The sequence below is a fragment of the Trichoderma gamsii genome, assembly GCF_001481775.2.
Source record: "Trichoderma gamsii strain T6085 chromosome Unknown Scaffold_10.2, whole genome shotgun sequence".
NCBI classification, from domain to species: Eukaryota; Fungi; Ascomycota; class Sordariomycetes; order Hypocreales; family Hypocreaceae; genus Trichoderma; species Trichoderma gamsii.
Window position 1 is genome coordinate 257,364 of NW_020171347.1, and position 15,273 is coordinate 272,636.

Sequence of the window (15,273 nt, forward strand, 5' to 3'; positions counted from 1 at the left end):
ACCGTCTGCTCGCTATCCAATGCGCCTGGGCGTAGAGCCACGACCCGCCCAGATGCGGTCGCCTGCATGCATCACCAACTCTACCTCATGGTATCAGGCTTAGCGAAGTCGCATCCCATGCTGTGCAAGTTGAGTACTGGATGTAGCAACCGACTCGTTCCCCTGCTCGTGCATCACGCATGATAGCATGAGGAGGGGAAGATGGACGGACACAGCCATGATTCGGCCGGAATATGTAAAGTAAGACAAGGGCTGGGGGCGTACAGAATCTGACGCAGCCAATGACGGCCGCGCGTGCCTCTAGCAACGCCTTCTCTCCACAGGGGGCCACTCTGAAGCGTTGCTCCAGGCGCGTTTCATCTTGAAAGGTCTCTCGTGCAGCAGCCCGGGCCGCGCGGTGGTCCAAGCAATCCTTGTTTCCAAGGCCTCGCATCGATTGGCCTGCGGCGGCGCGTTTGCAGGGAAGGGCTGGTCCAGCCAGGTTCTGCAGAAGGGCCGTCGGCGGCGGAAAAAGGTTTGGCAGGCGACGCTCGCCAAGCATACGAGATGCCCGAAGCGAGTACAGTAGAGAGATGAGGGCGGCCCCGGTATGGCGAGGTTGAGAGTGCCGTTTGGATGCCGAGGAGGAAGCAGGAGGAAGCAGGATAAAGTTGTGAGAATCGTTGAAGCGGGTTTTGGAGTTGCGGAATGGGCGCAGGCTGTAGCGGAAGGTGCAGCGCTCGGGTGTGGTTTCCCGAGCTTGCAGAGGCACCTGCTCTTGGATTTCTGGACTCGTGGTGCTGCGACTCCTTCGAGCTTCATTTACAGAGTCTCTTTTCCACTGGACTAAACCCAATCCACGGTTGCTTTCTCTGCCACCTCTTCTCTTCTCTCCTGCCGGAAATGCAGCGGCCACGATCTCCTCATGTTTCGAATGTGACCAGGGGCGCGGCCGTGACAAATCGACGGGCGAGGAAGAGTCCTCACGGCAATCCTACTGGCACGCCTGCCAAGGAAAAAGTTCATCAGATCGTAACGATAGAGCAAAATAGAAGAGCACAAAGCACTGACATCGCGAGTCCTGACTGGATCACGCTGTGGGGAAGCCAGATCCCATCACAGCAGGGAGCATGGCAATCGAGCGTTACAGGTGGCAGTTCGGACGCTATCTACCCATCTTTGCTCAGGATGTCTCCGATGATTCTATGCAGGAGAGCTGTTCTGACACTGCTGGATGCTACTAAAAGACGACTGGGATACGAGTTCTAGCTGGGATTGAAGCCTCTGAGGCCACCATCACGACGATGGCACTAGTACTTTGGTGTCTTGGCCTCGATCAGGCATCGCTATCACATCAGAGGCAAGAAAGAGTGTGCCCGTTCGAGATGCCGTTCTGGATGCCACCTTGTTTCAAATATTGTGTAGAGAGTTTAAATCCCCATGACTGCGGAGAGTCAGCGCCACCTGCAAGCAGTATCCGGCGTGAGTGTTCTCCAACGATGACTGCCGGGGACCTCAGACTGCCAACAATTCTCACTCGTTTCTTTCCGGCAACTATAACAAGCCAACAGAGAGATCTCATAGGCTATATTTGGCGTCTTGGATTGATGAATCGAAAACAATGTTTATCGGGTTCTTTCGTTGGGGTTCCTGGCTCGCATGCCGGCATTGACGAGCCACGGAAAGGCGAGACATCGGCAATGGGGAGCACGGAGACACCCTTCTGGCCTGTTCCTGCGTCAAAGGCAAGCACCAACGGGTCCAATCAGATATCCTTGCTCACATGGGCTGCCAGATGTGGCCGTCTCATGAGCCGCCGCCAAGTTCTAGTACCTGCATACCGTACGGCTACAGTGTCTGCGAGCGTCGCTCTCGAGGAATTCCTCGATGGAGCGGGTATGGACGACTGCGGGGCCGGCAACGAGGCACCAGAGTAGAGCATGCGCTATGCGCTGCCTGGAGATGGTCTCTCCATTCCTAGTCTGTTCATCTGCTCCGAGGCTTTCATGTAATGAATAAGGGACCTAATGAGCTCCAGATTACAACTTCATGCGGTCGAACATCCGGTCAGGGGTATGGATGGCTAGTGCCTATCGATACTTGCAGCAACGTACTCGTATCAAGAGGGCCACTCAATCAAACGGAACGCTAACGCGGCCTTCTTTTGCTTCCCATAAACTTTGGTTACGGTTCTGGTAATGGTCGACGGAGCCGGCTCAACGGCATGAATGGCATCGAACCGCAGGTACGCGCCAGCCCTCGGCAGGCTGTGTCCTGGCCAAGCCAGCTGGTGGCAATATAACTGCTGCCAATTACCTGCTAGGTGTTAAGAGTGCAAGTCTGGCTTTGGGGGCAGGGGAGCAGTAAGCCTGGGAGAAAAGGGGACCGGTTCCTCAGCGTGAAGTAACACTGAAGGATTGGAATTGGATTACAAGCAGCAAGGCCACGGACTCTTGTCGCCAGCAGATTGCTCGGGACGTGGAGGTTGGCTGGACTCCTTTGCCGACACACGCCCGTCCTATTTTTGTCTCGCTACCGACACGCCCTCTCTCTGACACGGTCGTGCAAAGCGCTGGTCATATTGGCAGTGGGGGAGAACAGATGAAGGGCCCGGTTTTCGCTCGCTGGGCCCCCTTGGCTGCAATTCCGCCGGCTGTCCAAGTACAGCACTGTAGGAACCAGCGAGAGGGAGCGTGAGCGTCTGCCACCCGGAATGCATGCATGCACACATCATGCTTTGGCCGTTGGGCTCTTGCAGCAAAGCGCCCAGGCACCAAACAATTGCAGTGGACGGGCCGCTGGTTGGCTGAGAAGCGCCGTTGAGAGCGCCAGGGCGGCGCCAATGCGCTGTGGCCATGGAGGCTTCCCACGTGAAGGCCGCTGGTTCGTCCAGCCCAGCAGAGCCTAGCGCTGTATCCCACTCTCTCGTCTCACTGCACTGTATTCTCCCAATTCTCTTCAGCAATCTGCGTTCTCCTCTCTGCTCTGCGAACCCACTCCATTGTGATTAGGAGCACCGCCCAGGTACCACCGTCCAGGCCAGTCCAGTCCAGTCCAGGGCCTGGCCCCAGTGGCTCATGCGCTATCGCCAGCGATTGCTCGTTTCCCAGGCCCACACCCTCTCTCAGTCGCGCTCTCGCCCGTGCCGCCCGCCATGCCCCCAACAGGCTTAGCAGCTGCCCGCCCACGCCTCTGGCGCTCTTTGTGCGCACCGACCCCTGCGCACCCTCTTTTTCTTTCTTTCTCTTTTTTTTCTGTTTTTATATTATTTCCTTCCGCGTGTATTATTAGTGGCTCCCCTCCTCTCTCCCCTTCCGCTAAAGGGAGAGCCACTCCACCGCAAAGTACTGGCCAGGTACACGCGCCGTAGCCCCTGCGCCACGCAGTACAAGAGGGCTACCGCGTGCCTGAGTAGCTCGTAATAACAGCAGCCTCCCAGCCCCAGCCCAGCCCAGCCCCAGCCCAGCACCACTCACTACTACGACCACAACCACCACCGCTGCCACTACTCGTGCGCACCCGTCCTAGAAGGCCTACAGCGCCAAAAAAATAGCCAGTGGGCTGGCGCTTCTACAGGCTTCGCAGCAGCCACTCCACCCCATTAAACGTGCCATCCCCCCGTTCTCCATCCTCGCGGCCTTCCTCTGAAATCTTTTCCCTGTGTTTCTTATTTCAACGTTTTTCCTGCCCTTTCGCTTCTCCTCCGCCTCCACCCCTTCCTCTGCATTTTCCCGTTTTATTCGGAGCCGCACAGAATCCTCTGGTGCCCTCTCTTTCTTCTTATTCTCTTCATTTCTTAACGTCGGGCCAGGCTGTCCCTCATCGCGCGCAAAGTCGCCGCCGTCACTCGTCTCATCTCTCGCCCAAACAGCGCTCCAAGACAAGACACGCCTCTCTCGCGGGGTTTTGCCGATTACTGGTTCCTTCGTTTCTATACGCATTTAATTCGCCTCCGACCGTCTCTGCAGCCTCCCTGCCACGGAATCACTAGTATCAACAGCATCATCATCGCCTTGACGGTTCGCTTTTTGGACGCGCCCATACATTCGCTTGACGCCGCTGTTTGGTCCCTCCTTTTTGCTGTGCAACCCTCTTTCAGTCGTTTCGAGCTGGTCTCTCAACACATCAACATCGCGTCGAACCGCCACGTTTTTCGCGACACTCGGGCAGCGCCTTTCATTTGATATTTCCTTTACTCTCTGTGTGTATCTACTACACTCTGCGCGCAATCGCCAATTACAGCGCGCAACATAAAAGCCGCAGGGACTTGATATCCGCCATCGCCAATTGCATTGGCCAAGCTGATCTAGGTTCCCATACGGCACCCTCCTAACGCCCTCCAACTGTTGACCGATTGCCTGGATCACATTCGCATCGCCACAAGCCGCACATCATGTATTCACAACACCCGGCCATTGCGCCTCAAAAGCCCGAGACGTTTATGCTGAGCACCGAAGCCCAGCAAGCTCTCCCTCATGACGCACAGGTCGCCCTCCAGCAGGTAGACAACCTAAAGTACTTCCTCATCTCCGCTCCAGTGGACTGGCAGCCTGATCAGTATATCCGACGGTTTCTCCTACCCACGGGCGAGTATGTCTCTTGTGTGCTGTGGAACAACCTCTTCCACATCTCCGGCACGGATATTGTGCGATGCCTCTCATTCAGATTCCAGGCCTTTGGCCGCCCCGTCAAGAACTCCAAAAAGTTCGAGGAGGGAATCTTCTCCGATCTCCGAAATCTCAAGTCAGGAACTGATGCCTCCCTGGAGGAACCAAAGAGCGCTTTCCTCGACTTTCTCTACAAAAACAACTGCATCCGTACCCAGAAGAAGCAAAAGGTCTTTTACTGGTACAGCGTGCCCCACGACCGTCTCTTTTTGGATGCGCTGGAGCGAGACTTGAAGCGCGAGAAGATGGGCCAGGAGGCCACCACGGTCGCCGTCAGCGAGCCTGCTCTGTCCTTCCAGTACGACTCTTCACAGTCGCTCTACGAGCAGCTCACCAAAAGCCAGCAGGCCAACTCCTCTTCCTTCAACGCCCAGCAGTCCTCATTCAACCCGAGCCAGTCGACCTCTCCCGTCATGAGGGCGATGGACTCCATGCCTCCCCCGAGCATCATTCCTCACACCATGGCCCCTTTGGCCGAAAGCATGGAGACAATGGTCCCCTACGACACCATGGGCATGGCTCCGGCCGTTCCCCAGCAGCTGGCGGCCGTCAAGAGGGAGGCTGACTTCACTCGCGTCCACTACAACCAGAATGGCATTCCCATTACTCACAGCCACCACCGCCACTCTTCCATGCCCGCCTACGGCCTTGAGTACTCGCCTGCTCCCTCCTTTGTGTCCTCGGGCTATGAGGATTACAGCAACCGGGGTTTGTCTTTTGAGCCCATTACTCCTCCCCAGCAGGCTCTTGGCATGACTGCCGAGCCCGCCTACATCGCCAACGAGGAGACTGGCCTCTACTCCGTCATCCCCGACCACATGTCTGGCATGTCGGGTCTTGGTGGAATGGTTCAGATGCCGTCTCACCTTACCGGTCCGCAGTTCCCTCGCTCCTACGGCGCAAACAACATTTACTCCGTGATTGAGGGATCTCCTACCTACAAGCAGCGAAGACGCCGCACCTCCATCCCCACCTCCATGTCTGGCATCGCACCCACATCGACCCCTTCGGCTCCTCACAGACCGTCAGATCTGCGTCGGTCTGTCTCTGTCTCCATGGGGCCCGTCGCTGAGGGTGAAGAATCCACCGGCAACTCGCCTTCCAACATGTCGTATGCCAACTCCCAGCACATGGACATGTCACGACACGGCAGCCCAGCCGTCCACCCCATGGCTCTGCAGCACGACTTTTCTCACATCAGTGATGATATGTCTGCTGATGGCCGTTCTATGATGGCTGGCGGCATTGTCCGACGTGCTCGATCGGCTACTGTGATGGAGCTCGGTCCTTATCCTCACAAGTCTCACTCTTGCCCGATCCCGACCTGTGGCCGATTGTTCAAGCGTCTCGAGCACCTCAAGCGGTAAGAATTCTCTCATTCATCAGACCAAGAGACATATAGAAACTGATATGATATTTATAGCCACGTCCGAACACACACACAAGAGAAGCCTTACATCTGCCCTCACTGCAGCAAAGCTTTCTCCCGATCAGATAACCTTGCACAGTACGTTTTTACTCAAATGTAATCTCACATATAAAATGCGAAATGCTGACCTTTATCTTTTAGGCACAAGCGCACCCACAGCCGTGAGGATGGTGGCGAGGGTTCATTGCATCTTTCTGCCGAGGAAGAGGAAGAATTCTCCGGCGAAGAGCATCTTGGATCTGTCGAGGAGGCATCGCCTACATCAGAATCTGCCTTTGTTCCCGGCTCCATCAACGCAGCTGTTTCAAATGGCACGATCTCTCCTCAAACCACCATGACATCCAGTCATAGCTTCAACAGTCTTCAAACACTCAGCATGCCGATGACCATCAGCCACCCTACCCCCATCAACGCTGGTGGTGCCATGTAGAGTGCTGTTTTCCTTTATCTGTCTTATTTTCATATGACTTTTATTTTCTTTCTATTTTTCTTCATTTATTTGCGTCACGATATATTTCATGTTCTATGGATCTCGGTTTAGGGGATTTCATGTTTGTTTTTTTCTTTCCTTCTTGATATCACCTTCCATCTCTCTCATTCACTCTTACCTTTTTTATGCGTCTTATGCTCGAATATCCTATTTTTTTACGGCTGCAATCGCAAGTTTGCTCTTTTAAACACAACTAGCTCAGGCTCTCAGATTGTCAGCAGGATTATTATCAAGAACCTGCTGGTTTCCTTTGGGGCTTTCGGGCTAGAAAGAGAAGTGAAAGGGAGGTTTTGCGTATGACAGAGAGTGAAAATGACGCTGTCTGTATATATATATACATATACTATTTATTATTCAATGTCAGCTTATAGGAGAGTCTCCTTGTTGGAGGCCCCCTTGTTAGTGTTTTTTGAAGTGCGGGAATTGATATAGACACGAAAACAAAAATTGCTATCTATTTTATGAATAAGAAAAGGCTCCTGTACGTGACTTGTGCGAAAAATCATATCGTCTTGTATCTATCAAACTTGCAGCTTCCATCACCGTTTACGTTGTCCATGGTATCTTGAATCAGTTCTCTCGATCTCCTACCTCTTCCCTCCCTTTCTTCCAGAGTCCTTGCCCCCTCTTCTGCCAAATGTATCTCTCGTCCCCTCAATCTTCTTGACGTCTCTCTCGCTTATCTTCAGCTCTGCACCCTTGAGTCTACCCACCGCTGGCCCAAATCCATTACCACCACCACCACCCCTCCTATCCCTCTTCGCCGTCTTCTTCTTCCCCGTTTCCCTCTCCAAGATGACGCCACTCTCCTTGGCTTCGCGCCTGCGCTTGGCCTCCCTGTCCACCGCAGCGGCAGTGATGCCCTTCCGCATGTGCATGGGCATCTTCTCCTGCTTATGGATGGACATTTTGGAGCCGAGGGCCTGGATGCGTAGGTCGAGGGCCTTTTGGCGGACGCGGCCCGAGGAAAAGGCCTTTGGCTCGGCGCCGGGAGTAGAAGTTGTTGAGAGGGCGGCGGAGAGGGAGAGCGGGCGGTTGGTTTGGAGGAGGTGCGATTCGGATATGAGGCGGCGGAGTTCGAGGTCTTGGGCGAGGAGGGAGGGGGCGTCTTCGGGGAGGGAGGCGGAAGATTTTGAGGAGGAGGGCTGGGTGGGGGTTGGCTTGGAGGAGGAGGATTGATCTGGTGGGCGGGAGGACTGTTGGTTTGGTTAGCATTGGGGATGATGATGGTTTTGGTGTTGGAGGACTGACCATGAAGGCTTTGAGTTCGCGTTTGGACATTGTGTTTGCGTTGGGGATTTGCGGGGCGGAGTGGTCTACTACTTCGATGATGGGAGTATCTGAAGAGACTGAAATCAGTATAATTGATATAGCAGACGGATTCGGTTGTTCCAAGACCTACCTTCTTCTTCCTCTTCATCATCGTCTAACTCGTCATCGTCGTCGTCGTCGTCGTCTTCGTCTGACACTTCATCGCCTGACACACCGTCCCATTCATCGTCTTCGCTACCATCGCTATCGTCTTCGTCCTCATCCTCATCCTCATTCCTCCGCACCTTTTGCGCCTTGCGCTTCTCTTGCTCTTCTATTGGGAGGAACTGCGCCTCAAAGTGTCGCCGAAAGATTTCCTGTGCGTCTTCTGAGGATACTGTCGGCTCGGGGGCCTTGCGCTTTCCGAGGACCGCCATTGTGAAGTTGATAAAAGCTGATGTCGAGCTCCTGATTCTAGGTCGTGCTGCTGTTGCTGCTGCGATGGGGTGGAGATTCGCGGGCCAGGCTCAATTGGAAACTTTTTTTGCTTTATCGTTATCAGTGGTCTCAGTTGGCTGTCTGGTACCTGGACTGCTACAAGCACTAGCGCTTAGTGGTTCTGGCTCTAATTGTTGGAGCTTTGGGCCCTACTGATATTACTTAGACGTCCATTTGTACTACGATGCAGGACTTGGATCATTCATCAACGTACAACTCTTGAGTTAAAAAAAACTAACTAACATGGGAACATATCAGCTAAATATTTCTCCGCTCGCCCATTGTCGTTTTCTATGCTTTCTACGCTCTATCCTTTGTTGTAAGTCGTCAAAGAGCCCCGAATAGCACAAAGGCTTATAGACCAAAAAAAATATGCCCGTGAGAAGATTTCGTCCGCGCTACATAGATGATGTCGTTATCTACAGCGATGCATTTGAACAACACTGCACGCACGAAGACGTATTATCTGAAGAGGCTTCAACTTGTTCAATGCTTTGGTTTGACCGTTCTAGGATTGTCATGACCGTTTGTCTGCACCAAAGCATATCTGTAAGCCCAGTGAGACCAGCCTCGTTAGGCGGCTGAAGAGAAGATGGACCATCAAATCAATCATGGCCTTGCATTCATCTTTACAGTGGAGTTTTACAAAAGGATTTTGGGTTCATCTTGACATTTGGTGTGACTTAACTTCAATATTTGATGCTCTTTGTGGCTTTGCACAGCGAACCTATATGCGTCCAAGTAAGGCCGGCACTCCAAGTTAATCTCAGCCATGAGTCGAGCACCACGGCGGCGGCAAATCATATCTCCGCAATCTGTCATGTAAGCAAGCACCAGCGCCCCTCTCCATTTCGTCACTGCTAGAGGGACAGAGGCCGAAGTAGCAGCTGGGAGCTGTTATCCTCGGCTTAGAGCCGACGCTTTCCAGTATTTCTACCCATCTAGAGCCGGCATTTACTTCTCAGCATTTTTGCTTTTTACTTTGAAGCCGCACCTTTGTGACTTTCTCATTCTCTTACTTTTAGACATTGAGCCTGCTTAAAAGCTTTACCAACGCCATGAATACTTTCCGTTTTATGAGACCGGCAGTCGCCAAGGTGCCCTTCCAGCGGTCCACTCTGCCTCGAATTGCACGGGCTTATAGCTCCAAGACTTATGAGTATATCCAGACTTCTACTCCGGCGCCGGGCGTTGGACAAGGTAAATATTACCAGATTATACATGAAGTCTTAAGGGCTGATTGATTGACTTTGATAAGTTACTTTGAACCGACCTAAGGCACTCAATGCGTTGTGCACGCCGCTTATCAACGAGCTCAACGACGCTCTGGTGGATTTCAATGCCTCTGATGAAACCTCCGTCATCATCCTCACCGGCTCACAAAAGGCCTTCGCCGCCGGAGCGGATATTAAGGAGATGGCTCCTCTGACCTTTTCAGAGGCTTACACCAAGGCGTTCATTGAGTCGTGGTCTCTTCTCACCACCCAGGTCAAGAAGCCCATCATTGCCGCTGTCTCTGGCCATGCGCTCGGTGGTGGCTGCGAGCTCGCCATGATGTGCGATCTCATCTACTGCACAGAGAATGCCAACTTTGGCCAGCCCGAAGTCAAGCTGGGAACCATCCCCGGCGGCGGCGGCAGCCAGCGCCTCACCCGCGCCATTGGCAAGTCCAAGGCCATGGAGCTCATCCTCACGGGCAAGTCGTTTAGCGGCGTGGAGGCTGAGAAATGGGGCCTCGCGGCGAGAACTTTCCCCACGTACGAGGCGTTGATGGAGGAGACGCTGAAGCTGGCCGAGAGCATTGCCGGATACTCAAAGGTGGCTGTCCAGGCTTGCAAGGAGGTGGTCAACAAGAGCCAGGACCTTGCTCTACGGGACGGAGTGGAGTTTGAGAGGCGCGTTTTCCATGCTTTGTTTGGTAGCCAGGATCAGAAGATTGGCATGAAGGCCTTTGCGGAGAAGAAGAAGGCTGAGTGGACTCACTCGTAGATGGGTGAATTTAGATGTAAAATATCTGATGAAAACGTGGGTGTATACTAAAAAAGGATTACATAGATATACGCCAACCAGAAACAATTAAGAATGAAATAATAGAGCTATCAAACACAGAAAGGAACGTTGAGGCGTAAATTGTAAACAATCTGGTTCTCAGATCGCGGCTTAAACTTTACGACGATTGGTTTAGTGGGCTCTCCATGTACCATAGTCTAAGGTTGCGTCGACATACTTGAAGATGAAAAATCATTTATTATTGTCATATTAGTTTGATAGAGTTGGGAGTGTAGCCTATGGCTCAAAAAGTCACATTTAGTTCAACTTTCAATTCTCGAGCGCTTCCTCCCGTTCTGTCAGCTCTTCTTGTCCAATCCTTGCAATGTCGGCATTTTCCAGCGTTTCCTTGTCAACCCCCTTGATCGCCTGGTTGAGTAACGTCGCCACAATCTCATTCAAGTAAATGATTGGCAGACTAATGAAAGAAGTAGCGATGTTTTGAAAAGCATTGACGAGCTTGTATCCTTGCTGAGAGTCTCGAATGAGACCCGGCTTGAGGATGCAGGCCTCAACAGCGCCGTTGGAGTTTTTGGCAATTTCAAGAACACGGGTCTCTACTTCTCCCTAAGATAAAAGCTTTCAGTAACAAGATTCTGCGATTCCATCTGACTAGATGGTTGTGATAAGAAGAGAATCCTGAATACTTACTCTCATCAAGCAATAACCACCCAGCACCCACGGCTTCTTAGTTTGGTCACGCACAGTGTTGGCACCGCTGACGTATAAAAACCGCAGAGGTTTTGCCTCATTGCCTCGCGGGAGCTTGGAAAGCGTTTCAATACCAGCAACGGTATACTCTAAGCAAATCTTTCGGACTTCATCCCAGGGCATGGTCATGGATTTATTGGGAGTGACAGCCATGAGCCTATGATGAAGAGGTGTCAGTGATTCAAGTTGGCCGTATCATCTCGAGTTGAGACTCACCAGATGCAGGCATCGGCATTGGAAAGCTTCTGCTTGACATCGTCTGAGTAATTCAAAAAGTCATCGCACACAACGGACGTGAACTTTGCTGCATCAGCAGGATTATCCAGATTCTCTGGGGCGGGAGTCTCGCGGCGACCAAGGCCCACGACGGACGTTATGGCGGGAGAGCTGACTGCTTGGCGGACAAGTGCTTTGCCAACGTAGCCGCTGGATCCAACAATGATCAACTTCATATCGAAAAATGTTTCTTCTTCTGGATGAAATGGGGTTGTGTTTGTTCCAAGTTGGAGAATTGAGTTGCGTCACTGGCATGAATTATGTCATCCATATTTACCGAGATATTAATAGTGGAAGGATCCTACGCTGGGATAGGCTATTCATTTATGGTGGCTTATTTGAGAATTTTTGGCTTCAGTGAAAGCACAATTGAACATGAGTCAAAAAATACGACTGAGAGCATCAGATAACAATACTAGACGCCATTTATTGGATACACGAAGTGAGAATATAGCAGTGAAGATGACTGCCCAAAATGGAAATTAGCTCTCCAGAAAGAGTGGCTTCGGCTAATCCACACCTAGCTTTAACTTTAACTTACAACCAGCGGTTGAGCGTCTCTAGTAAAACTCCAGCGAATATACCTGGAGGATTTATAGAGCCATATGTTTCACAATAGCTTATTATGGCGTGTAGACGTATAGCGTGTAATCACGGCTCATTCACCTGATCCCATGTTCATATAAGCCCCGCTCACGTACACCAAATTGGTGCTCTGCCTCGTGCAGCTAAAGTACGTACCCACAGGCTTTTAAATGGCTGGTGGCCACCGCTACGAATCTGCCTCCTCCAACCATCAAGTCGGGGCTGTGATGATACGGATCTTAATTCCTCTCACACAAATCTCTGTCCACATGCGCCGCCCACATCGTCTTCGCTTCTCCCCAGCCGCAAAACGAAACAAAATATGAATGGAGTCTCGCAAGCCTAGCTTCGACCTGGGCAAGGAGTTGACATGCTCGGTATGATTTCGATACCCCGCGTGGGAGCCCAAGCCTCCATCACCGCCCAACTGACACGTCATCCTATATAGATATGCGCTGATCTCCTCTACCAACCGCTCACACTGCTCGACTGTCTTCACACATACTGCGGCTCGTGTCTGAAAGAATGGTTTCGCTTCCAGGCTGAAAGGGTTGGGCGGGCGCCTACCCCGCCACCGCCAGACGCCATCATCTTCACCTGTCCATCATGTCGGAGTTCAGTGAGGGACACACGGCATAATGCCACTGTGGCGACTCTCCTGGAGATGTACACGGCGGCTAACCCCGCCAAAGCTCGGTCGGAGGCCGACAAGAAAGAGATGGAGGAAAAGTACAAGCCTGGCGATCAAGTCATGCCCAAGGTCAAGACTCGTGAACGGACCGCCGAAGAGAAGCGGGCCGAGGAAGAAGATCAGAGGCTCATAGATGAGGTGAGGGAGCTGAGTCTGCAAGAAGCCATTGCCGCCGCCATGCCAGAAGATTCACAGGCAAGGACAGCAAGGAGAGCGAGGAGACAGGCAGACGGGCGATCTCGGTCGAGCTCCGATTATAGATCAGATGGTCGTTCGCCGCGGCCAGCAAATGACAGGGGAGAAAACGGCCGGAGAAACTCTGACTACTTATCTGCAGACGGAGACTCACAAGCTCAAAGACGACGTAGCGAGTCTCGACAACGCCAAGTCGAGCATCAGTCATCGCTGAGGTCGTTGATCGGGTCTGAGATGAGCGAGCGAGATATCCAGAAGGAGATTGAAGAGTTTGCACGGCAGATCCAAGAAGAGGGTCTGTTAGATGGCCTTGATCTCGATAACATTGACCTGAGCCGGGACGATGAACTCAGTCAACGCATCACCGAGGCGTATAGGAGACGCCAAAGGGGTCGCTCTAGACAAGAAGAGAGAAGGGCCGACTCACGCTCACGACATTCTGCATCTGCGTCGATGGATTCCAGACTGCGGCCTGACAGCGCCAGGCATCCAAACCAGTCTCGCTCACACTCACGATCAATAAGCGATGTGGGAGATCGGAGTAGGCCTCCGATATCATCTTCAGCAAGCCTTGGCGTTCGAGAGCCTGAGAGGAGGACCAGGAGGCGGACTGCCAGCGGTGGGCAGGTGAATACTCTAACAGCGATGAATCTATCTGCTATGGACGCAAGGCCTGCTGCTCATTCTCAGAACGATTTGACCCTGAGAAATCCAAGCAACTATGATCCCACGGCATCAGTGCCGGCTCTGAGAATTGGCCGAAGTTCAAGTTCAACTGGAATACCTATTTCTGCTCAAACTACCGATGCTCCAGCAAACGGTAGTGCGAACAATGCCTCCTTTGCGAGTCGAGCGCAAACCCTTCCATCAGCCCCTTCTCAGACAAGTCTAATCACACCCGAATGGATAGAGCTAGGAACTACGCGAAATTTTAAACCGAACCGGCCGGCTGATGTGGCTAGTCCTCCTGGTTCTTTGGTGTCCAGCCCCGTTCAAAGCCCAACGGCGACCTCGGGGCATCAGCGCACTCGGCAGCTGTTTGAAGAGCCTTCAATCAGCTGCTCGCGATGCAAAAAGTCTGATATTCAGTATGACGTGCATTACAATTGCAAAACGTGCGAAGATGGCTACTGGAACATTTGTGTTGACTGCTACCGGTCAGGCAAGGGCTGCCTACACTGGTTTGGATTTGGTCATGGTGCCTGGAAGAAGTGGGAGAAGCGCAAACAAGCTGATGAGTCTATTCCCATGCCTCACATACTGAATGCTGGTCGCTACTTGCGCCCAGCATCGACAACCATGAGCTCGGATGGCAAGAAAATATTGACGAGCGACGACCCCAAGTTGAGACTGGAGACGGGCACGTTTTGCTCACGATGTTTTGCTTGGGCCAACGAGTGTTTCTGGCGCTGCGACGTCTGCAATGAGGGTGACTGGGGATTCTGCAATAGCTGTGTGAATCAGGGGAAGCCATGTAACCATAAGCTTCTGCCGATGGCCCATGAAGGGACGCTCAAGACTACATATCGACCTCGCAGCCCCAAGTCGTTGAGCCGACCCTCCACAGCAACAGTCATTGCGGGATCGCCAATATCCGGGATTGGGCTATTCAGGCCACTTGAATTCAATTGCAAGTGCGAAATTTGCAAGGATACCATTCCGCCATCGCAATTGAGATATCACTGTTTCAGCTGCACAAGTACGGCTGTTGAGGATGCTACTCCTGGAGACTTTGATATTTGTTTCTCCTGCTACGGCGACTTAGAATCAAAGGGAGATGTAAGCGAGGAGAATGGCTCGGCAGGCTGGAGAAGATGCCCCAGTGGTCACAGAATGATTGTTCTCAAGTTCCTAGAAGGCAAGGTTGGCCAATGGCGATATGTGGAGAGGGATCTAGTTGGCGGGAGAGCCCTTCGCATGGAGCCTCTCGAGAATATTGCGCATCCTGATTTTCAGAAATGGTCGTGGTATGATGGAAGTGAAAAGCTAGAGCGCCTGGCGACTACAAAGGTATCGGCAACGGCCCCGGAGAGCTTTGGCGAAATCACCTACACACGGACCTTCCCGCCTGACGGCGGTTGCGGACTGATGGCCCATGCAATGTGGGCATATTATCCAAAATCTGGCAAAGAGGATGATCTATTCTTTCCTCGAGGGGCTAGCATTGATGAAGTAAGGGATATCAACGGGGACTGGTTTTTCGGGACTTATATGGGTGCCAAGGGCATGTTCCCAGCACCATACGTCCATCTACCACAACAGTCATGAAGAAATGTAGAGTGCAACACTTTGGCAATGCTGGGATAGAGAGGGATATATTGGGTCAAACGCCTGCTCAAGTGCAGGCTGATGTGGTTATGTGAGAGGTTCCTGATTGGCTAGGCACTGATCCAGAGTCATCACTTTTACATCTTGTGACACTGAGCCATGCATACCTGTGCCGCTGACGCTT

The 15,273-nt window shown here is 52.4% G+C and overlaps 6 protein-coding genes across 6 annotated transcripts; 4 read left to right on the plus strand and 2 right to left on the minus strand.

The window, feature by feature from the left end:
* Positions 1-1,478: 1,478 nt before the first annotated feature.
* TGAM01_v203689 (hypothetical protein) lies at positions 1,479-1,916 on the plus strand (the record flags this gene model as incomplete). Its single annotated transcript, XM_024549262.1, has 1 exon — positions 1,479-1,916. The coding sequence occupies one exon, from the start codon at positions 1,479-1,481 to the stop codon at positions 1,914-1,916; it is 438 nt and encodes a 145-aa protein (XP_024405967.1).
* Positions 1,917-4,372: 2,456 nt separating this feature from the next.
* On the plus strand, positions 4,373-6,505 carry TGAM01_v203690 (transcription factor steA; the record flags this gene model as incomplete). Its single annotated transcript, XM_018806021.1, has 3 exons — positions 4,373-6,009; positions 6,070-6,153; positions 6,217-6,505. The coding sequence occupies 3 exons, from the start codon at positions 4,373-4,375 to the stop codon at positions 6,503-6,505; spliced, it is 2,010 nt and encodes a 669-aa protein (XP_018660739.1).
* Positions 6,506-7,152: 647 nt separating this feature from the next.
* On the minus strand, positions 7,153-8,253 carry TGAM01_v203691 (hypothetical protein; the record flags this gene model as incomplete). The annotated part of the gene is made up of 3 exons (XM_018806020.1): positions 7,153-7,761; positions 7,817-7,905; positions 7,968-8,253. 3 exons carry the CDS (start codon positions 8,251-8,253, stop codon positions 7,153-7,155), a joined length of 984 nt encoding a protein of 327 aa, XP_018660738.1.
* A 1,119-nt stretch (positions 8,254-9,372) lies between these two features.
* On the plus strand, positions 9,373-10,303 carry TGAM01_v203692 (enoyl-CoA hydratase; the record flags this gene model as incomplete). The annotated part of the gene is made up of 2 exons (XM_018806019.1): positions 9,373-9,514; positions 9,573-10,303. The coding sequence occupies 2 exons, from the start codon at positions 9,373-9,375 to the stop codon at positions 10,301-10,303; spliced, it is 873 nt and encodes a 290-aa protein (XP_018660737.1).
* Positions 10,304-10,633: 330 nt separating this feature from the next.
* Positions 10,634-11,526, minus strand: TGAM01_v203693 (hypothetical protein; the record flags this gene model as incomplete). The annotated part of the gene is made up of 3 exons (XM_018806018.1): positions 10,634-10,930; positions 11,015-11,231; positions 11,291-11,526. The coding sequence occupies 3 exons, from the start codon at positions 11,524-11,526 to the stop codon at positions 10,634-10,636; spliced, it is 750 nt and encodes a 249-aa protein (XP_018660736.1).
* A 735-nt stretch (positions 11,527-12,261) lies between these two features.
* Positions 12,262-15,089, plus strand: TGAM01_v203694 (hypothetical protein; the record flags this gene model as incomplete). Its single annotated transcript, XM_018806017.1, has 2 exons — positions 12,262-12,312; positions 12,384-15,089. The coding sequence occupies 2 exons, from the start codon at positions 12,262-12,264 to the stop codon at positions 15,087-15,089; spliced, it is 2,757 nt and encodes a 918-aa protein (XP_018660735.1).
* Between the last annotated feature and the right edge of the window lie 184 nt (positions 15,090-15,273).